Source organism: Osmerus eperlanus, chromosome 10, assembly GCF_963692335.1.
Source record: "Osmerus eperlanus chromosome 10, fOsmEpe2.1, whole genome shotgun sequence".
In the NCBI taxonomy this organism is placed as follows: Eukaryota; Metazoa; Chordata; class Actinopteri; order Osmeriformes; family Osmeridae; genus Osmerus; species Osmerus eperlanus.
In genome coordinates, this window is record NC_085027.1 from 3,451,281 (window position 1) to 3,469,915 (window position 18,635).

The 18,635-nt window shown below is 47.1% G+C and overlaps 2 protein-coding genes across 4 annotated transcripts in view; one reads left to right on the forward strand and one right to left on the reverse strand.

Annotated features, from left to right (window-relative positions):
* The first annotated feature begins 29 nt into the window (after positions 1 to 29).
* dut (deoxyuridine triphosphatase) lies at positions 30 to 3,195 on the forward strand. Of its 3 annotated transcripts, none has more exons than XM_062471999.1 (7): positions 30 to 149; positions 1,144 to 1,297; positions 1,491 to 1,582; positions 1,698 to 1,742; positions 1,845 to 1,919; positions 2,542 to 2,612; positions 3,056 to 3,195. In XM_062471999.1, exons 1-7 carry the CDS (start codon positions 143 to 145, stop codon positions 3,110 to 3,112), a joined length of 501 nt encoding a protein of 166 aa, XP_062327983.1. In that variant the 5' UTR covers positions 30 to 142; the 3' UTR covers positions 3,113 to 3,195. The 3 variants fall into 3 exon arrangements, with proteins under 3 accessions (XP_062327983.1, XP_062327981.1, XP_062327982.1); XM_062471997.1 differs by lacking the exon at positions 30 to 149 and adding an exon at positions 237 to 478; XM_062471998.1 differs by lacking the exon at positions 30 to 149 and having other exon boundaries at positions 826 to 1,297.
* Positions 3,196 to 3,605: 410 nt separating this feature from the next.
* LOC134028285 (fibrillin-1-like) overlaps positions 3,606 to 18,635 on the reverse strand; it is a 38,293-nt gene continuing 23,263 nt past the window's right edge. The window contains 24 exon segments of the mRNA XM_062471757.1: positions 3,606 to 5,260; positions 5,394 to 5,571; positions 5,655 to 5,886; positions 6,282 to 6,401; positions 6,568 to 6,696; positions 7,244 to 7,360; positions 8,792 to 8,914; positions 9,073 to 9,198; positions 9,342 to 9,548; positions 10,394 to 10,519; positions 11,400 to 11,531; positions 11,996 to 12,118; positions 12,304 to 12,423; positions 12,757 to 12,882; positions 13,076 to 13,138; positions 13,252 to 13,404; positions 14,538 to 14,663; positions 15,873 to 15,992; positions 16,100 to 16,225; positions 16,430 to 16,546; positions 16,921 to 17,046; positions 17,820 to 17,942; positions 18,305 to 18,430; positions 18,534 to 18,605. Of these exon segments, the coding sequence (XP_062327741.1) occupies positions 4,877 to 5,260; positions 5,394 to 5,571; positions 5,655 to 5,886; positions 6,282 to 6,401; positions 6,568 to 6,696; positions 7,244 to 7,360; positions 8,792 to 8,914; positions 9,073 to 9,198; positions 9,342 to 9,548; positions 10,394 to 10,519; positions 11,400 to 11,531; positions 11,996 to 12,118; positions 12,304 to 12,423; positions 12,757 to 12,882; positions 13,076 to 13,138; positions 13,252 to 13,404; positions 14,538 to 14,663; positions 15,873 to 15,992; positions 16,100 to 16,225; positions 16,430 to 16,546; positions 16,921 to 17,046; positions 17,820 to 17,942; positions 18,305 to 18,430; positions 18,534 to 18,605 (3,395 nt within the window). The 3' untranslated portion in view covers positions 3,606 to 4,876.

Below are 18,635 nucleotides of genomic sequence, written 5' to 3' on the forward strand. Positions count from 1 at the left end.
TCAATCAATATAATGATTTCAGAAAATTAGGACAGGGATTTTTGGATCTCTGGAATAGCGTGACAGGTGTGGACACAGGAGTGAGGTTATTTTTAAACTAGTAGTCAGGCTAGGAAGACAGACGGATGGGGACCAAGGTGACATGGAAGGTAGGCCTTAAACGCTCATTTGGTCAAATATACAAATCCGGAGAAATATAAAGAACACGTCCGATCGAATGATACATTGGAAAAAAACATCTAGAATATTTCTTTAATGAGCGGCTGAAGGAGAGGAAGTAGAACTTAAGAGTTACGCCCCCAAAGAGAGTGAAATAGTGTGGCGTAGTTTACGGCAGTAGCGAATATGATGCATTTATGGAAACAAGCACTTGACTTGCGGTGTTGTTTTTCTGTTGCCTATGCCAACCGTTATCTGTTTTCAGAGACAACATCTAATTTGTATCTTCAAAAACATGTCCAGAGACGTTATCACGATGGTGAGAACATTAGTGTTTGTACATAGGGGCTAGGCGAGGAGTAATAAGGACGGTCATTAGATAATGTCCTGCGTTTGCACTACAGTAGCCTAGCTAGTATAACAGCTTCTAAGTGATACCAAAGTATAATAGTTTTGTTTTAACAACTCTGGATGTTTTGCCTAGCTTTTTAAAGATGTGTCCTTGTATGTCAAGGTTTTGCTTTATTTATAAATATTCGTATTGAGTTGGTAGCCAGCTCCATAATTGTTGCTAGGACTAGCCAATAGCTAGCTGCTACATTTAGTAAATAGTACAATTCTCGCGAGAATCTGGACAGGATCACGGGAACTTTGTAAAACATACACCAAAAACCATTATTATTTAGTCAGTAGTGGTGAAATATGTATGTTCGTATTGTGAAAATGTATATAAGTAATAGCATTTAAAAAGTGTACATGTAGAGTAGGTCGTGTTTATTAAAATGTTCGTTTACTACTTTGTGTGGGCGGAGCAAACGTTTTTTAGGGGCATTGAGGCGGGAAATTAATTCAAACTCATTTCCGAAGACAACTGCACTGGCTTGTCTCGTTTGTGTTGCCTCTTGTCATAGGTTTTTTTTTAAAGTTACCGCCATTATTTTGGTTAGGTAAACATATTTTACTTACAAAACATGCCTTGCTCAGAAGTTACAGATGCGACCGCCGTCTCATCTCTAAAGAGGACAAAAACTGAACTTGGAAACGAGTTCAACACTGTGCTGAAATTCGCCAAACTGTCCGAGCACGCCACTACTCCTACCAGAGGGTCGTCAAAAGCAGCGGGCTATGACCTGTACAGGTTGGTACTTGTTGTTTCGCATGCATATTCGAAGTTTAAAACTGGAAACGTATGTGTGACTCGGTTGGTCTCTGATTTGGTTGTGACTTGTCATTAAAACTATAGATATACCATGTATCTAACAGTCTCATTAAGTAGAACAGAAGCTCGTCTGCATGAATGCTAGCAAATATTATATTCTTTACCCTAACAGTGCATATGACTACTCTATTGGGCCTATGGACAAGGGCATAGTGAAGACTGATATACAGATAGCAGTTCCCCATGGCTGCTATGGGAGAGTGGGTGAGTGATTTGAGATATCGACCCTGTAATCGACCCAGCTATTAAATATAACATAATTAAATTGTGATTGTTCAGAAGTGAAGTTTCATTAATATTTGTTCCACTTTTTCCACAGCTCCAAGGTCTGGCCTGGCAGCTAAGCACTTCATAGACGTTGGAGGTAAACACATGTAATTCAGTTGTGAGCCAGGCTCGTTATGGTATGAAAAAAAAAAAATGATGTTGACGTTACAGGCTGTCTTAATTTGTCTTTTTCCCAAAGCTGGAGTTGTAGACGAGGACTACAGAGGAAATGTCGGAGTAGTGCTCTTCAACTTCAGCAAGGAAACTTTCAATGGTGAGTGGACACACAATACCGGTTTCATCTCCCAACTGGTTTCCAGTAAGCATTAGAATGGGTTTTATTCGCCACCTTCCTGCCAAAGCAAATTCCTTGTCTGTGCAAACCACAGACAAGGAATTTGCTTTGGCAGGAAGGTGCAAACATTAAACATATAGGAATCTAAAATTTAAATATGAGGACTAACTACACTAAGGGTACATAACTAGCAAACTAAGGGTACATAACTAGCAATGGAATTAGATTAAAATAAACTATACAATAAAATATTAAATAAAATATGTTGCCAGCAATGCGTTCACCTAACAGCAGCAGCTGCTGTCTGCCTCTTTCACCAGATTCGTCACAAATTCACAAACATATTACTGGCGATTTTCAAGTCAGATCTCATATTTACTGCGGCGAATATGAAAGTTTAAGTGAGCACTACATTACAGCCATTCATGACAAAATAAATGGAGACAAAAATAATAATTTGCAAGCTCGCATGCTTACGGAAACCAGTTAGTCTGGAAACCAGTTGGGCGATAAAACCGGCCTACTTTCATTTCTACGTGCAAATGTCTGAAGTGCCTAGGCTGCCTCGTATTACAGTGTTCTGTTCCTCTTTGTCTCACAGTGAAAAAGGGTGACCGTGTAGCACAGCTGGTCTGTGAAAGAATCTGCTACCCGGATATAGTGGAGCTCCAGGTAAGCATCTTGAGCAGCTTGGTACAAACCCTTCTCTCCCAGAAGCTCTCCATGCTTGAATTACAGCTCAGAAGAGCCAATCAAAGAACCAAATATGATTGGAGTTAAGTGATGCAGATAGTTGACAGGCGGTTTATTGTATTGGTCATCTTTGAGGGGTGTGGGCATGTAAAACCACAGTTAACCTAATGTAGTATTACATTTAGTCATTTAGCAGACGCTCTTATCCAGAGCGACTTACAGTAAGTAGAGGGACATTCCCCTGAGGCAAGTAGGGTGAAGTGCCTTGCCCAAGGACATAACGTAATTTTTCATGTCTGGGATTCAAACCTGCAACCTTATTAATAGTCCGATTCCCTAACCGCTCAGCCATCTGACCTCTAGGATTAAAGCTTTGTGATGAACAGGTGTCCTAATGCTACAGTTGACTTCCTGTGTTCCAGACTCTGGATGAGACCGAGCGTGGATCGGGAGGGTTCGGCTCCACAGGAAGGAACTGATATCTTATTGTAAACATTAATTTTATTGTTGGTTATGACGCCTATGAAATTGTTGTAAAAATAAAGTGATTTTTCATACTTAAGTATTTTACAATTTTGATATAAACTTTGTGTGCTATTCCACACTCCTGCCACTAAGGGGTGCTGTTGAACTATTATTGGAACATTAGACACTATATTGTATTAGGTGTGTTTCCAATTAGAAATATACACGAAGGACATGACTATTGGGTGACTAACTCACTAGGGTAGAATGTGTCATTGCAGGATTGCTTCTGATGCTTCCAAAGATCTGTAGTCAATTTAAATTACAAATGAACCTGAACAACAAAAGCATTTTTGTAAACTTGGATCAAATGTAACCAATTTCAAAGCAGGAAACTGCAGAGGAAGGGCAGGGGGTTCTTATGATTGATATGGCTGATGATGGACCCTTGTGGAGCTCCACAACATGGATGCAACATCAGCTGCAAGACAGTACTACACCAAAGACATGTTACACCAAAAAAAAGTTTTATTTTATTGTGAATTTACAACTAAACCCTCACTGATGTGAACAGAGAACAGACAGGTGTCTAAGGCTGGTCTGATTGTCATCCATCGCTATGGCGACACGGCACTGATTGTACTTGCAAGAGAGTTTGTGGTCGTAAAGACCTCAGTGCATAATCATGAAGGCACAGGTTTGGCATCATCACAATGATGTGTTTGCATGTGTGTGTATGTATACACAGTTTACAAAAGTAGTTGGTCATTATAAGCACCATTACAAACCCCTCCATATCAGGGTCTTTCTCTAGTTTACAAATGCTTCATAGATTAAAAGTGGCATTGATTATTACAGTATAAACACACTTAATTTACATGTACTGTATAGGAGAGAGCAGATAGGCTATGGAGCTAGCTTTGGTTTGGTTGCAAAGACACTTGAAAGGGCAGACGGAATGACATTTTTAGCTACTGTGTTTTGTCAAGGAGTACAGTGCATTCAGAAGTCTATGTGTTAGTTTTTTTACTAGCACCTGTATATTAATAATTTCTAGTCAGTAGGAAAGATGGAAAAGCATAGTTAAGATGAGCAAAAGTAATCTTTCAAGCTTGGACTCGGGCTGCATCTCAATGATCTAAAGTGGTTTCCTTCTCATTCTCTGCTCTCTTCTTCATTTCAACTGAGAACACGGGATAAATCAAGGCTGTATGAGGGAAACCTTAGTACATCAATTCAGATGGGAGAAGGCCAGGAAAGGAAACCCCTTTAGAGTATTGACAGCCCACCTTGTATTCCACCTCTGCTGAGTGGTCCACGCCTCCCTCAAAACGGTGCACGATTCAACATATCATTATACAAAACCTTCACAACAATCCCTTATCCAGACAAGCCACGTTCATGCCCCTCCAGAGCTTTCTGCACAAAGCGATTGTCTTCGTCTGAGGATCAAGAATTCATCTGTTACCTGCACTCCTGTCAGATGTAGCTGGAACTTGAACACACAACACGTTGTATCTATGATATGTGGAATCATCTTTGGGAATCAAACAATGCGGCCCCCCCTCCCTCCATTGTCTCTTTGGTGGTACGCCTCTCTCTCTACCCCCCCCCCCCCTCTCTCTCTCAGAGCAGTAGCCCCTAACCACTGACACAGAGTTAGACAACACCCTCCCCCCTCTTCTTGGTGATGGAGGTCTGGACAGAGGGGGGACCGGGTAAACTGAGCCTGGGTCGCTGGTTAGGGGGGCTGTTCAGCCGTCTCAGTCTTGTTCTGGTTAATGGAGGATGAGCTGCACCCTCATCCTCAGTGTGTTTCCCAGCTGTCCCGTGAGGTAGTCTTTATCGTGCGTGTCCTCCAGCTCGTCCAGCTCCTTCTTCCTGTACAGAGGCACGCTGCTGATCTGGAGCTCGTAGGCCCCGGCGACCAAGGCCTTCTTCTTGGATAGGTGGAGGTAGCTCACGCCCTCCCTCTGGTTGATCTTGAAGTGGCCTTCCTCGTTGCCGTAATCGATGGTGTAGCGCACGTGGTTGGTCAGCGTGGAGAGGGCAGGGGTGAACTCGAGGATGTGGTCCCGGGTGGTCAGGTCGCTGATGTTGAGGTGGAACATGAGGACATCTTCGATGCTCACGCTGGCCAGGCTAACGGTCTCCTGCTCTCCCTGCGGGGAGACACACGAGCAGGAGCGGTCAGGCACAGGGCGCTACGGTACCAGGCGTGAGGAAACTCACAAACACGCACATCAACACACCCTCACGAACACACAGACACCCTGACAGACACGCCGTCCTCACCTGTGTTTCTGGTTCCTCCAGGGTAGAGTTGCTGCTACGGCGTTTGCGTCCCTTCTTGGGGTATCCATTTATCTTACACTCATAGCAGGCCTCGGGGGAAAGAGAGTTCTCATCGGTCTCTCCTCCCTGCTCCGGACCGGGGCCGCCATTACTGAAGCCTACACCTGAGACACAGTGCCTGAAACACACACACACGGCAGTCAAACACAACGTCTCGACTGTTGTCAGGTCGATGAATGTATCAGTAGTTCCAACGCATACCCCTGTCCTGCGCGGTAGTATCCAGTTGGACAGCCACACAGGTAGCCCCCGTCCGTGTTGGAGCAGCCGTAGCTACAGGGGTTCTGCGTCGAGGAGCACTCGTTGACATCCGAGCATCCGCCATTTTGCTGCTCGTAGTTGAACCCGGTGGGACAGAGACAGCGGAAACTCCCCAGGGTGTTGTGGCACGACGCTCCTCCACATATCTGGCTGTTCTGACACTCATTCTCGTCTAGGTCACAGGAAGTCAACACACAAACAAACAGGAAGTAAACAAACTGCTAGTTAGCTAGCTAGCTAGCCAGAGGCTACAAACAATACTGAGAAAGCAGAAGAGAATGTGGAAACCATCTATGTTGGTGGTCTTCTGACCATCAGCTTCATTCTTATTGGGTCATCCTGTTTTACATGGTCAGTAGGTTAAGCTGCAGAAGTCTGTGTGTCATCGAGTCTGATGCTCTGGAGAGTTTTCGAGATTAGCATATAGGCTACTGAGGGCACATGTCCTCTCAATGTAATCTCTGCAGAGAAAGGTTGAGTTTCCAGGAAAAGGAAGTAGTCAACGAGAGAGAGGTAGAGAGAGATAGAAAGAGAGAGAGAAAACGAGAGAAGGATTTTGTCACTCACCCACACACTGGTTCCACTGGTAGTGTTGAAGGTAGCCTTGAGGACAGCTGCACCTGTAACCTCCTACGAGGTTCTGACAACCATGCTGGCACCGATGGTTCCCATCACACTCATCCATGTCTGCCACACACACACACACACACACACACACACACACACACACACACACACACACACACACACACACACACACACACACACACACACACAGTCAAGCCCATACAGTAACATCCATGGAGAGCTACAGTATATTGACATCATAGGAGACAAGAGATAGGTGTCTGACCTTCGCAGCTCTGGCCGTTGGGGTCCATTGAAAATCCACGCGTGCATTCGCAGTTGAAGCTCCCAGGACTGTTCTGGCATACTCCATTAGACCCACACAGGCTGGGGTCAGAACTACACTCATTATTATCTACAGAGAAGGAGAATGCATGAAAGAGAGGGAAAGAAATGTGAGGAGAGTGTTTTGACCCAGATAACCTGGAGCTTGAAGAGAAGGTGTAAGTAAGTAATGCCCAGTATCACGCATCGATCTAATCAAGGTCTAAACCAGAAGGCTGCAATTTAGAGGAATGACTAGGTGAGCCGCCTGGAAGCCTGCTGGCAAGTTTAGCTCTATAAGGCCAAGGAATCTCATGTCAGGATGGCTGTGAGGTCATGGGAGCTGCCTTGCTGGCTGGAAAACCTTGTAGTAGCCATGGCAATGCAGTGCGACGTTCCATAACAAGCCGCTGTTAAGCTGCCATGACTACAAACCAGCCAAGCCTAATCAGATCAGTGTGATATCAGACTGAGTCCATTAAGTCTGAGCAGGGGCAGACTGGAGAGAGCGAGAGGTAGAAAGCAGGCTTTTAACAAGGAAGGATGGAAGATAAGTGGGGAATCTGCGTGTGTGTGTGTGGGGGTGCGTATTTTTCTGAGTGTGTGTGTGTGTGTGTGTGTGTGTGTGTGTGTGTTACCGATGCAGGCGGTGTGATGTTGGGTGAAGCCAGGGGGACATTTGCAGGTGAAGCCTCCGATGGTATTGACACACAGGAACTGACAGTTGTGCTGCTTGGTAGAACACTCGTCCAGGTCTGAGAAAAACAACATTCCACAAAAATGATTCAGTTTCATGCAGAATGACATTGCAATATTGAATTCTGTGTTACATATCTTTTTGGGAGTGGCAGGGAATGTAGGGGAGATACAGAGGGGAAAACTTGCAGGAAATGGCCCAGGCTGGAATCGAACCCAGGCCCCTGCAGTAAAGCAGCAGCCTACAGGGCAATGTTAAATCACATTATTTTATTTTAAAAATGAGTCCAGTGACAGGATATATATATAATGTGGGGTTTTGATGAAAATGCACGTTTACAGTGGATCTAAGTGTGTGTGTGTGTGTCAGTGAGTCAAATTCCAGTCCTTCTACAGTCAGTGACCTACAAATGAACTGCCAATGAACCAGACACCGGAAACAGGGAGGGAGCTGTGGGGTCGAGGCCTGTGGGGGGGGGGGGGGGGAAGGGGTGATCCTCTACAGTAAATGTTAGGCACCAGAAATAATTAACATGATGGTCAAGTTTGTTTAGACTCACAAACAAGTCTGAACTCACACACTGATAAACAGTATTCCAAATAGATGCACCACATCACATAACATGTCCACCATTCACACAAACACAGCATATACACACACCCACACACACACTGCTCCAAATGAGGTATCATTTGAAGGGACAGTGAGCAGGACATTGGGCAGCAGGCCCAGATCTCCAAACCAAAGCAGCTGAACCTGGAATCTAAGTCTGGATGAAAGGCAGCGTGCTGCAGGACGGATGTGAGCTGAGTGGAGCCCAACCCATCTCTCACACTCACTGCTCGACTCGCACAACACTGCTGTGCGTGTGTGTGTGTATATGTGTGTCTGTGTTTGTGTGGATGTGTGTACATGTGTGTGTGTGTGTGTGCGCGTATGTGCATATGTGTGTGTGTATACGTGTGTGTGTACATGTGTGTGTGTACATGTGTGTGTGTGTGTGTACATGTGTGTGTGTGTGTACATCTGTGTGTGTGTGTGTGTACATGTGTGTGTGTGCGTGTGTACATGTATGTGTGTGTGTACATCTGTGTGTGTGTGTACATGTGTGTGTGTGTACATGTGTGTGTGTGTGTACATCTGTGTGTGTGTGTGTGTGTACATGTGTGTGTGTGTGTGTGTGTACATGTGTGTGTGTGTGTACATCTGTGTGTGTGTGTGTGTGTACATGTGTGTGTGTGTGTGTACATCTGTGTGTGTGTGTGTGTACATGTGTGTGTGTGTGTGTACATGTGTGTGTGTGTGTACATCTGTGTGTGTGTGTGTGTGCGTGTGTGTACATGTGTGTGTGCGTGTGTACATCTGTGTGTGTGTGTACATCTGTGTGTGTGTGTGTGTACATCTGTGTGTGTGTGTGTGTGTGTGCATGTGTGTGTGTACATGTGTGTGTGTGTGTGTGTACATGCGTGTGTGTGCATGTGTGTCTCACCTCTGCAGCTCTTCCCGTCCTCCTGTAGGATGTATCCCCTTGGGCAGGAGCAGAGGTACGCCCCCTCCGTGTTCTTACAGATGAAGTTACACGGCTTCGGAGCCTGGATGCATTCGTCCACATCTACGGAGAGGGGAGGACGCGCAAGGAGAGGGAAGGAGAGGAAAAGAGAGGAGAGGGAGTGAACGAGAGGAGACATTCCTTCATGCCGTGGCCACAGGTCTTTGGAGGGATAAAGGGGGACTTTCCTGAAGTCCAGAAGGATGTGTTAGGCTGCTTACCCACACACTGAGTGCCAGTGATGTCAGTGGTGTATCCAGGTTTGCAGTTGCAGTTGTAGGAGCCCAACGTATTGATACACTGGCCATTTTTACACAGATTCCCCATCACGCGGCACTCATCGATGTCTGAGAAAACAGCGAAGGCTCAGCTCTACAACACACAGCTCTGGATGCTAATACTGCCGTCCTGCCTCCACACATTATGAGTGTGTGTTGATGGTCTTGCTAACGTGAACGAGGTGGTGTTATGAGGCGAGGTGCGTCGCTACCTCTGCCATCTGTGGTGTACCCAGGACCCAGGGGGCACATCTTCTTGTAGTGGGTGGTCCCTGGCAGGGGACAGAGCTCACAGTTGGAACCCCAGCCCCTCCCTCCATCACAGCAACACTCGGACTTGGTGACTGCGTTCCTGTTGCTGGACGACATCTGACACAGCGTGGTCAGCACCTCGGTGAAGCAGAAGCCCTCGCGGATATCTACGGAGGGAAACAGCGAGACACGGAGGGAAGAGGAGGAGGGAGGGAAGAGGGAGGGTTCACGAGGAAAGAGAATGAGAAGGATTTCAAAAAGAGATTCCCAGGGAGATTTTTCTTCAAACGGTGACCCACTTTAAGTGGACAAACCTTTCCCACCAGGACCTGACCTCTAGCTGTATCAGTGAGCGTGATGCCACTTCAGTCCAGACTAAGAGGCATATTCACAGAGGATATACCCCACCTCTCATGACGCCACAGACCCCAGACCTGATACTAGCACGGTGAAATGGATTTAACAAGGACATGAAAGCAGAGAAAAAGGGTCTTTTGACTTGACAAATGGGACTTATTTCCTATCTTCCCAGTATGGTGGAAACCCCTTCTGATAACAACAGCGTCTGTCCAGACAGAGAGGCTGTGAGAAAGAAAGGTGCAAAGGTCAAAGTTCATGTGAAGCTGATATACACACCACTGAATGACCTTCTTGGTCAGGGAGAGAGAGTGAGAGATATCGACCGAGAACAATAATCAGAATCAGAATGGGTTTTATTCGCCATGAAAGTTTGCACAGACAAGGAATTTGCTTTGGCAGGAAGGTGCAAACATTAAACATATAGGAATCTAAAATTTAAATATGAGGACTAACTATACTAAGGGTACATAACTAGCAAACTAAGGGTACATAACTAGCAAACTAAGGGTACATAACTTAGTTTGACAGAAAAAGACAGACAGAAAAAGAGAGTGGTGGAGTGACAGATAGAGAAAAGGGAAGTGTGAGAGAGACATCAATGGACGGAAGGAGAGAGACAGAGAGAAACAAAGGTAGGTAGAGGAGTGCTTACCTATACAATCCGTCTGTGTGGGGCTGGGGCTGAACCCTTGGTCACACCTGCAGCGATAACTGCCCACAGTGTTTTCACAGCGACCGTTCTGACAGACACCTGGCTTAGCTGAACACTCGTTCAGATCTGATACACACACAAACACATTTTCAATACAGGACACATGCATGGCTTTCCATGATATTCGACAGCCAACTTTATACAGTCATTCTTAATAGTGTAAAAACAAAATGGTGAACCAGTGAGAACTTAGTGATTTAAGATCTTGAACAAATTAATAGATTAACAGCCAACTTTATACAGTCATTCTTAATAGTGTAAAAACAAAATGGTGAACCAATAAGAACTTAGTGATATAAGATCTTGAACAAATTAACAGATGGTTAGACAACCTGGAGTTGTGGTACAAGACATATTACTGTGCTCAAATTCTAACAGAGATGGCAAAAGTACACACATCCTTAATTCAGGATTTTTTTGTTAAACCTTTCTAACCTTTTTGTCCAACTTCTTTCAGAACTTTTGGCAGAACTTTTTTTGGCAGAACTTTTTTTTATACACATTTTGAAATATTGATTGTTGAAAAAAAAAATTTCGATAAGTTTTGAAAGGAAGATAAAACATGTTGTATCGTGTTGTTTGATAAAAAAGTTTTGAAAGGTAAATAAATGTATATTTTTAAAGATTTGAAAAAGTTGAAAATCTTTTGGGGAAAAAAAGTTTCTATGGAAGCAAATATTACCAGAAAAATCTACTTGAGTACTGTAACAAAGTATTTGTACTTTGTTAGTTCCCATCTCTGAATTTACCAGAGCAGCTGTAATCTACATGGACTTCTGCTTCAATCAACAGACCCTGACTAGCCTCTGGAAATCACAATTCTCAATGGCCTTCCCACTAGAAAACCTGAGCTCTGAATTTCAGCCATTACTTTATCACAGAGATAATCCTTGTTCTCATCTAAAATAATGTTTCTGAATCAGGCATAAATTGACAGTTGACTCACCAACGCACGCCTCTCCATTGGGTCTGCGTGTATACCCAGGGGGGCAGATGCACATGTAGGTGCCAATGAGATTCTTACAGCTCATGCCTCTGCTATCACAGTCATCGATGCCATCCTCACACTCGTTCTGGTCTGGGGGAGAGACAGAACACGCTGCATTAACACACACACAGACACACTAAACAGCACCCTGAGAATAACCTAATCCCCCCCCACACACACACATGCGCACACACATACCCACACACGCACACACACCCCAACCACATCCCCATCTCCATTCTGGTAGGTGTTCATAAAGAGTTAGAGCTCTGTTTAAAACTGAAACATAAATACCATCCTACACACTCTCCACGGACTTCCCGCCCCCCCTTGCCTCAGCCCAGCAGATCCACGCCTGTGTGTTTCACTAATAAAACTGTTGCTAGAGTCTCTCCCGCTTCATTGAGACAGACCATGGAAACTTTCAAACCAATCAAACCCTTTCCCTATCCAAGGCTTCACTGCATGACTCAGCCGTCGCAGGATTAAAACAGAGGCCCCCAGTTCCTAGCATGTACCTAAAATAGACTCGATCCACCAGGGTGATACTGTACCTTTGCACATTCTCTTGTCCTCTCTCAGTACGTAGCCCGTGGGGCATTTACACTCATAGGATCCCACCACGTTGACACAGCGGAAGGCGCACAGCAAGGCATTCTGGGAACATTCGTTAATGTCTGGAAACAAAAGAGAAGGGCCAAGGTAACGTGCTTGTCAACCGGACTTTGACCGACACAGGAGGGAGAGGGATATCCCCTCCCTGGATGGTGTACCAGGGCTACACAGTGAGACGCGATGTGCAGTACCGCCTCACTGCGGTGCTGATGTCACTGGGAGACCGTTGGGAGGGATTTGAACCTACCTTCACATGTCATCATGGGTCCTGGCTCAAAGCCTTCGTCACACGCGCACTCGAACGCTCCGATCATGTTGGTGCATGTGCCGTTGCCACAGGGGTTGCCTAGGTCGCACTCGTCAGTGTCTGCATGGGAGACAGGAGAGCACGGGGTCATGTGACCTCGGGGTCATGTGACCTCGGGAGAACTGGAAGGGCTGTGTGGGTGTGTGGGTGTGTTTATGTGCGTGTGTGGAAGTGTGTGTGGTTGTGTGGAAGTGTGGGTTGTGTTGTTGTATGTATGTGTGGGGTTGTGTGTGTGTGCATATGTATGTCTGTATGTGTGTGGTTGTGTGTGTGTGCGGGTGTGCATATGTATGTCTATATGTGTGTGGTTGTGTGTACGTGTATGGTTGTGTGTATGTGTGTGTTTTGTTATGTGTATGTGTGTGTGTGTGAGCTGTAGTTCTCTGTACTGGCCTTTACAGTGGACTCCGGTGGTGTCCAGCGTGTAGCCGAACGGGCACTCGCAGCGGAACGAGCTGTCTGTGTTGATGCATACGCCGTTGGAGCAGATGTTGGGGTTGGTGGTGCACTCGTCGATGTCTACAAACACACAAAACGCGTCACAAACGCTTCACAAACGCCTCACAAACGCCTCACAAACGCCTCACAAACGCCTCACAAACGCCTCACAAACGCCTCACAAACGCATCACAAACACCGCTCTCCTCCAGTTAGCCAACTCACAGGGTGATGAGGGTAGGATGGAGGAAACCTCAACACGAAGCAAACATACCTATGGGGTTGTCGTCTGGGCCGATGCTCTGGCCTACAGCATGGCAGAGCTGTCTGAACACCTCTGGAACACAAACAGGCGTATGAGTGAACACACACAACAACAAACGCTGTTTGAGAGGAAACGATCCGTGTCAGTCAGTGGGTGTTTGGCAGCGGAGATTTGACTTTGCCCACCTTCGTTCTTGTTGGGGCAGATCTCACAGGGGTCTCCCCAGCCCTGGCCTGGCATGGCACTGCAGCAGCAGTCCCCTTTGGTGGTGTTCAGGGGCTTGGGGGACAGGCAGAGCCCACTCTCAAACTTGGTGTAGCAATAGTTGACGCGGATATCTGAGGACGGAACCAGGGGGAGGGTGAGGGGAAGAAATGAAGGTGGTTGGCGTTTGTGTGGTAGTGGTGGGAGGGGGACGAGGAGGGAGAGAGAGGGGCGTTCGTGCCCAGTGGAGGCCTGTGCCAAGTGTCTGCCAGGCTCTCTGTCATGTTAGTATGTGGAGCCTGCTTTTCTTCTTGGCCTTTGAGCTGTAATGAAAAGCACATGGCCCAGCCCTGCGAGTGCTGGCCTTCTCTTAACTCAACACAAATAAGCTATCTGACCCCCATAGATCACACACAGACCCACAGACCTGGCTCTGAAGCATAGATCACACACAGTCTCACACACACACCTGGTCCCGTGTGTGTCAGGCAGTGTCTTGTTACTTTGCTCCACAAAACTGATTTGTCAGCTTCTCTGAAACAGGGAGATTGATGTGGCCTAGGCACAGCTGTGTGTGTCCATGTGTGCGTATGTGTGAGAAACGAAATGTAGATGTTTCAGTAATACTGTAGTGGCCCCTGTTTTTGAAAGGGTGACCGAGGTATTTTTATGTTTTAATCCCAGACCTGGCAATTCCTCCACACCAAAACCCCCCACCCCCTCTCCCCTTCCAAATCCTCCCTTATTCCCCTCAGCTGCAAGACAGAAAACAGCAGGAATTGTAAACTGCTTCGCAAAACTGATGATGTCATAATTTCAATGTTTAGAGGGGGAACTCCCTATCATTGGTCTGAATAGTCCCCCACCCATGCACAAAATACACACACAAAACACACACACGGACACACACACATTGAGTGCTCTGAGGAAATGGAAAAGTGATCTGTTCAGAGCCTCAGCAAGGCAGAAACAGCAGAAGGAACTGGAACAGAGTGTGCTGCTTCACAGAGCAAAGGACAGAGCCTAGCTACATCACTTCTCTACAGCTTTTACCAGAGTAGATCCTCACAAAATACATGTTTTCCTCCCCAACGAATACTTTCCACTGTACTTGAGTACAGTTTGATGGGTTTATATCTTACACAGGGAGGATTGGGGATGCACAACTCTTTTACGACCCTCCCTCTAGGGTCAATATGTCAAGGGAGAGAGAGGGCCAAACTACCAAGTGTTTAGTAATGTGAAAAGCACACACACACACACTCACCTAAACATCTGCGTCCTGTGCCAGAGAGCTGGAAGCCTTCGGGGCAGACGCAGGTGAAGCTGCCCTCGGTGTTGGAGCAGGTCCCGAACAGGCAGATATCAGGAGTCTGGGAACACTCGTCAATATCTGGAACACATGGAATCGTTTTGATCGGTCACGATCAGAGCCAGGAACCATGAATCAGGGCTTTGATTCAAACTTCCAGTCGAGGGACATTTCCTGTGCGGTAAGTGTAAGGCCGATATGAGTCAAAGTTTTGTCCTCGTCACAGAATGCAGATCGCTTTGACGACCGTTACTCCAGGGTGGAGCGAGAAGGATTAACCACCGAAAAGGCCTTCGTCATGGTAACCAGGAAGTCCCAGTGCTCACAGTTTCTAGAAACATGAAACATGGCTGCTCTGTCTGGGAAATATCCCCTCATCAGTCAAAACTGTTCAAATAAACAAAGTGGTACGTGTTGGTGTCTGTGGATGAAGCGAAATGTGTAAGGGAGATATGTTTGATTTGTGTGCGTGTGTCTGAGTGTGTGTGTCTGAGTGTGTGTGTGTCTGAGTGTGTGTGTGTCTGAGTGTGTGTGTCTGAGTGTGTGTGTGTCTGAGTGTGTGTGTCTGAGTGTGTGTGTGTCTGAGTGTGTGTGTCTGAGTGTGTGTGTCTGAGTGTGTGTGTGTCTGAGTGTGTGTGTCTGAGTGTGTGTGTGTCTGAGTGAGGGTGTCTGAGTGTGTGTGTCTGAGTGTGTGTGTGTCTGAGTGTGTGTGTGTCTGTGTGTGTGTGTCTGAGTGTGTGTGTCTGAGTGTGTGTGTCTGAGTGTGTGTGTGTGTGTCTGAGTGTGTGTGTGTCTGAGTGTGTGTGTCTGAGTGTGTGTGTGTCTGAGTGTGTGTGTCTGAGTGTGTGTCTGAGTGTGTGTGTCTGTGTGTGTGTGTCTGAGTGTGTGTGTCTGAGTGTGTGTGTGTGTCTGAGTGTGTGTGTGTGTCTGAGTGTGTGTGTGTGTCTGAGTGTGTGTGGGCGAAGGGGGAGGAGAAATATGTGTGTGGACAGGGGGGCCAGGGGTTTAAGACAGATATGTGTGTGGGGGGAGGGTGCGGGGGTGAAAGAGAGATGTGTCTGTGTGTGTGTGTAAAGGGGTGAAAGGAGAAATGTTACAAGCTTCCTGTCAACCACTGGAATCTTCTCAAATAGAGACTTATGCCTGACTGTTATCTTGTATCATGAGTGCATTTTGAAATTTGATTGAAAGAAATGTACTCATAAATAAACTGGGGCTTTGTTTGAGAACTCCAGGATGTGTGGCGGGTGTGGATGGGAAGGAGAACCTTGTCTCTGGGGATGGTTTTACCTTCACAGGTCTCGTCTTGGATGTAGTAGCCAGGCGGGCAAATGCACCTGTAGGAACCATCCAGATTCTGACAGGTCCCTGGACCACAAGTCCCAGGATTCACTGCACACTCATTGACATCTGTGGGAGGGGAAATCACACAGGAAGACATTTTTACTCTGTGGAAAAAACGATCCAGAGAGATATAGAGGGTCGGGAGAAGGGGGAGGTGGAAACATGCTTCTTACCAATACATATCCTTCCATCAGCTGTGAGTTCGTATCCGTCACGGCAGTGGCAGATGAAGGAGCCGATGCTGTTGATACAGTCTCCATTCCTGCACAGGCCTCTCTGAGTGGAGCACTCGTCCGTATCTGACAGGACGGTCGTAAAAAAAAAAAAGGTCACAGACATTAATTTGATGAAAGCCACACACGAATATTATCAATGTTATCAACAAGATTACATTTGTGCATATACTGCCACGTGTTAACACACACGTGCACATACACCGATGCACACACACACAGACACACACACACACATACACCGATGCACACAGACACACACACACTCACCGATGCAGTCGTTGTTGTGTGAGAGCTGAAAGCCGGGATAGCAGAGGCAGTTGTAGGATCCCACCGTGTTCTTACACGTGCCGTTCCCGCAGGGTTGTCTCTCGCACTCGTCCACATCTGAGACCAGACAGCAGATCACAGGCCAACAATGTCAACCAACCGGAAACACACCGAGGAGGGGCCACACTCAGGTGAGATGGACCACACTCAGGTGGGATCGACCACACTCAGGTGGGATCGACCACACTCGGGTGGGATCGACCACACGCAGGTGAGATGGACCACACTCAGGTGGGATCGACCACACTCGGGTGGGATCGACCACACGCAGGTGAGATGGACCACACTCAGGTGGGATCGACCACACTCAGGTGGGATCGACCACACGCAGGTGGGATCGACCACACTCAGGTGGGATCGACCACACTCAGGTGAGATGGACCACACTCAGGTGAGATGGACCACACTCAGGTGAGATGGACCACACTCACCGATGCACATGGAGAGGTCGGGGGTGGCCTTGAAGCCGTTGGGACAGACACATCGGTAGCTTCCCAGCGTGTCGATGCACTGGCCAGGACTGCACACACCCGGGTTCTCCAGACACTCGTTCCGGTCTGCGCAGGGACAGGTGGGGAGGAACAGACACGCCAGGAAGGGAAAGAGAAGGGTTATTGTGTTCTGTCGTGTTCAAATCAAATCGGATTTGATATATATCGCCTTTTTTTTTTACAAGCAAGAGGCTTCTTATTTGCACCTAAACAAACTTAACACTCGCAAAGAAGACAAGGAAAGACTCCCAGGAAAACCCAGAGAGAAAAGCTCCCAAGGAGAAACTCAGTCCCTCAGTCACATTGTTTTGCCCTGTTGGCTTTTACACTCCTGACTTCCTTCCACAGAAACACAGGAAGAAAAACAGGATGCAGAACAGAAGTCGCAGAGTCCATATCAGTGTGGCCTTTCTTAGAGGCTGCTGGGTTTGTGTGTGTGTGTGTGTGTGTGTGGGGGGGGGGGGGGGGCGTTACAGTCCCTCCCAGCCCCTCAAGAGACGGGTAAGATCTGTAGCACAGAACCCTGACACAAGCTTCTCATACCAGCTCTCTCACTTCACTCCGCTAGCTGCTAACTACCACAGCATGCAGACACACATTCCTCTCGTCCCTCCAAAGATGCCAGTCTGGTTCAGATTGAGCTCTTCGGCTGCATCTGAGGCATTGTTTGGGAATGACAACGAAGAAGAATGTCAATAACAATAGGTTTTCCGTGACACTATCAAAGGGCTTGTCTCTGGTTTGGGAGCGGTGAGTGATGAAAGGCTGGAGTGTTTCCTCCAGAGACGGCAGATGGCTCCCAGTGTCCCTCCGGGGGATGGGACGCAGGGCGGTCTTACCCAGACACTGGCCCGTGGGGGTGAAGCGATAGCCAGGCTTGCACTCGCACCGGTAGCTCCCTGGCATGTTCAAACAGGCGGCGTTCTTCTGGCACAGCGGTCCATTCTGACACTCATCGATATCTGGGGGAGAGAGATAGATAGAGATAGAGAGAGATGGAGAGATTGCGAGGGAGAGAAACAGATGGAGAGATTGCGAGGGAGAGAAACAGATGGAGATATGGAGAGAGAGATGCATGAGAGAGAAAGAGACGGAGATAGAGATGGAAAGATAGAGAGAGAAAGAAAGAAAGAGTAGAGAGTGAGGGATGGAGAGAGAGAGAGAGAGAGAGAGAGAGAGAGAGAGAGAGAGAGAGAGAGAGAGAGAGAGAGAGAGAGAGAGAGAGAGAGAGAGAGAGAGAGAGAGAGAGAGAGAAAGAAATAATAGATCACGTCTCCATGTCTCTCTCACTCTGAGACAGCATGCACCAGTGGGCGGGGCTTACCTTCACAGATGAGCAGCTTGTCGTTGTAAACGAAGCCCATTGGACACTCACACCTGAAGCTACCAATCATGTTGATGCACACCCCGTTTTCGCACACACCCGGGATTTGCCTGCACTCATCGATATCTGGAACACAGAGAGGATGCAGAGACAGGGAACGTGATTGGAACCCACACACACAGTCAGAGACAGTATTAATCAGGGATTTAAGAGGACTGTCACAACATACCCATGACCTGTCCGGTGTAGATATCAATGTAATATCCTGGCCTCTCACTGCCACACAGGGTGGCAAACTCAGCTGTTGAAGAGTCACACCATAGATTAGAAT

What these genes read in the sequence shown, in the direction of transcription:
- dut (XM_062471997.1), top strand. Translation starts at nt 346, where the DNA reads ATGATGCATTTATGGAAACAAGCACTTGACTTGCGGTGTTGTTTTTCT. An exon ending in GCACTTCATAGACGTTGGAG is followed by an intron (nt 1,743 to 1,844) that starts GTAAACACATGT and finishes TTTTTCCCAAAG; the next exon opens with CTGGAGTTGTAGACGAGGAC. An exon ending in CGGATATAGTGGAGCTCCAG is followed by an intron (nt 2,613 to 3,055) that starts GTAAGCATCTTG and finishes CCTGTGTTCCAG; the next exon opens with ACTCTGGATGAGACCGAGCG.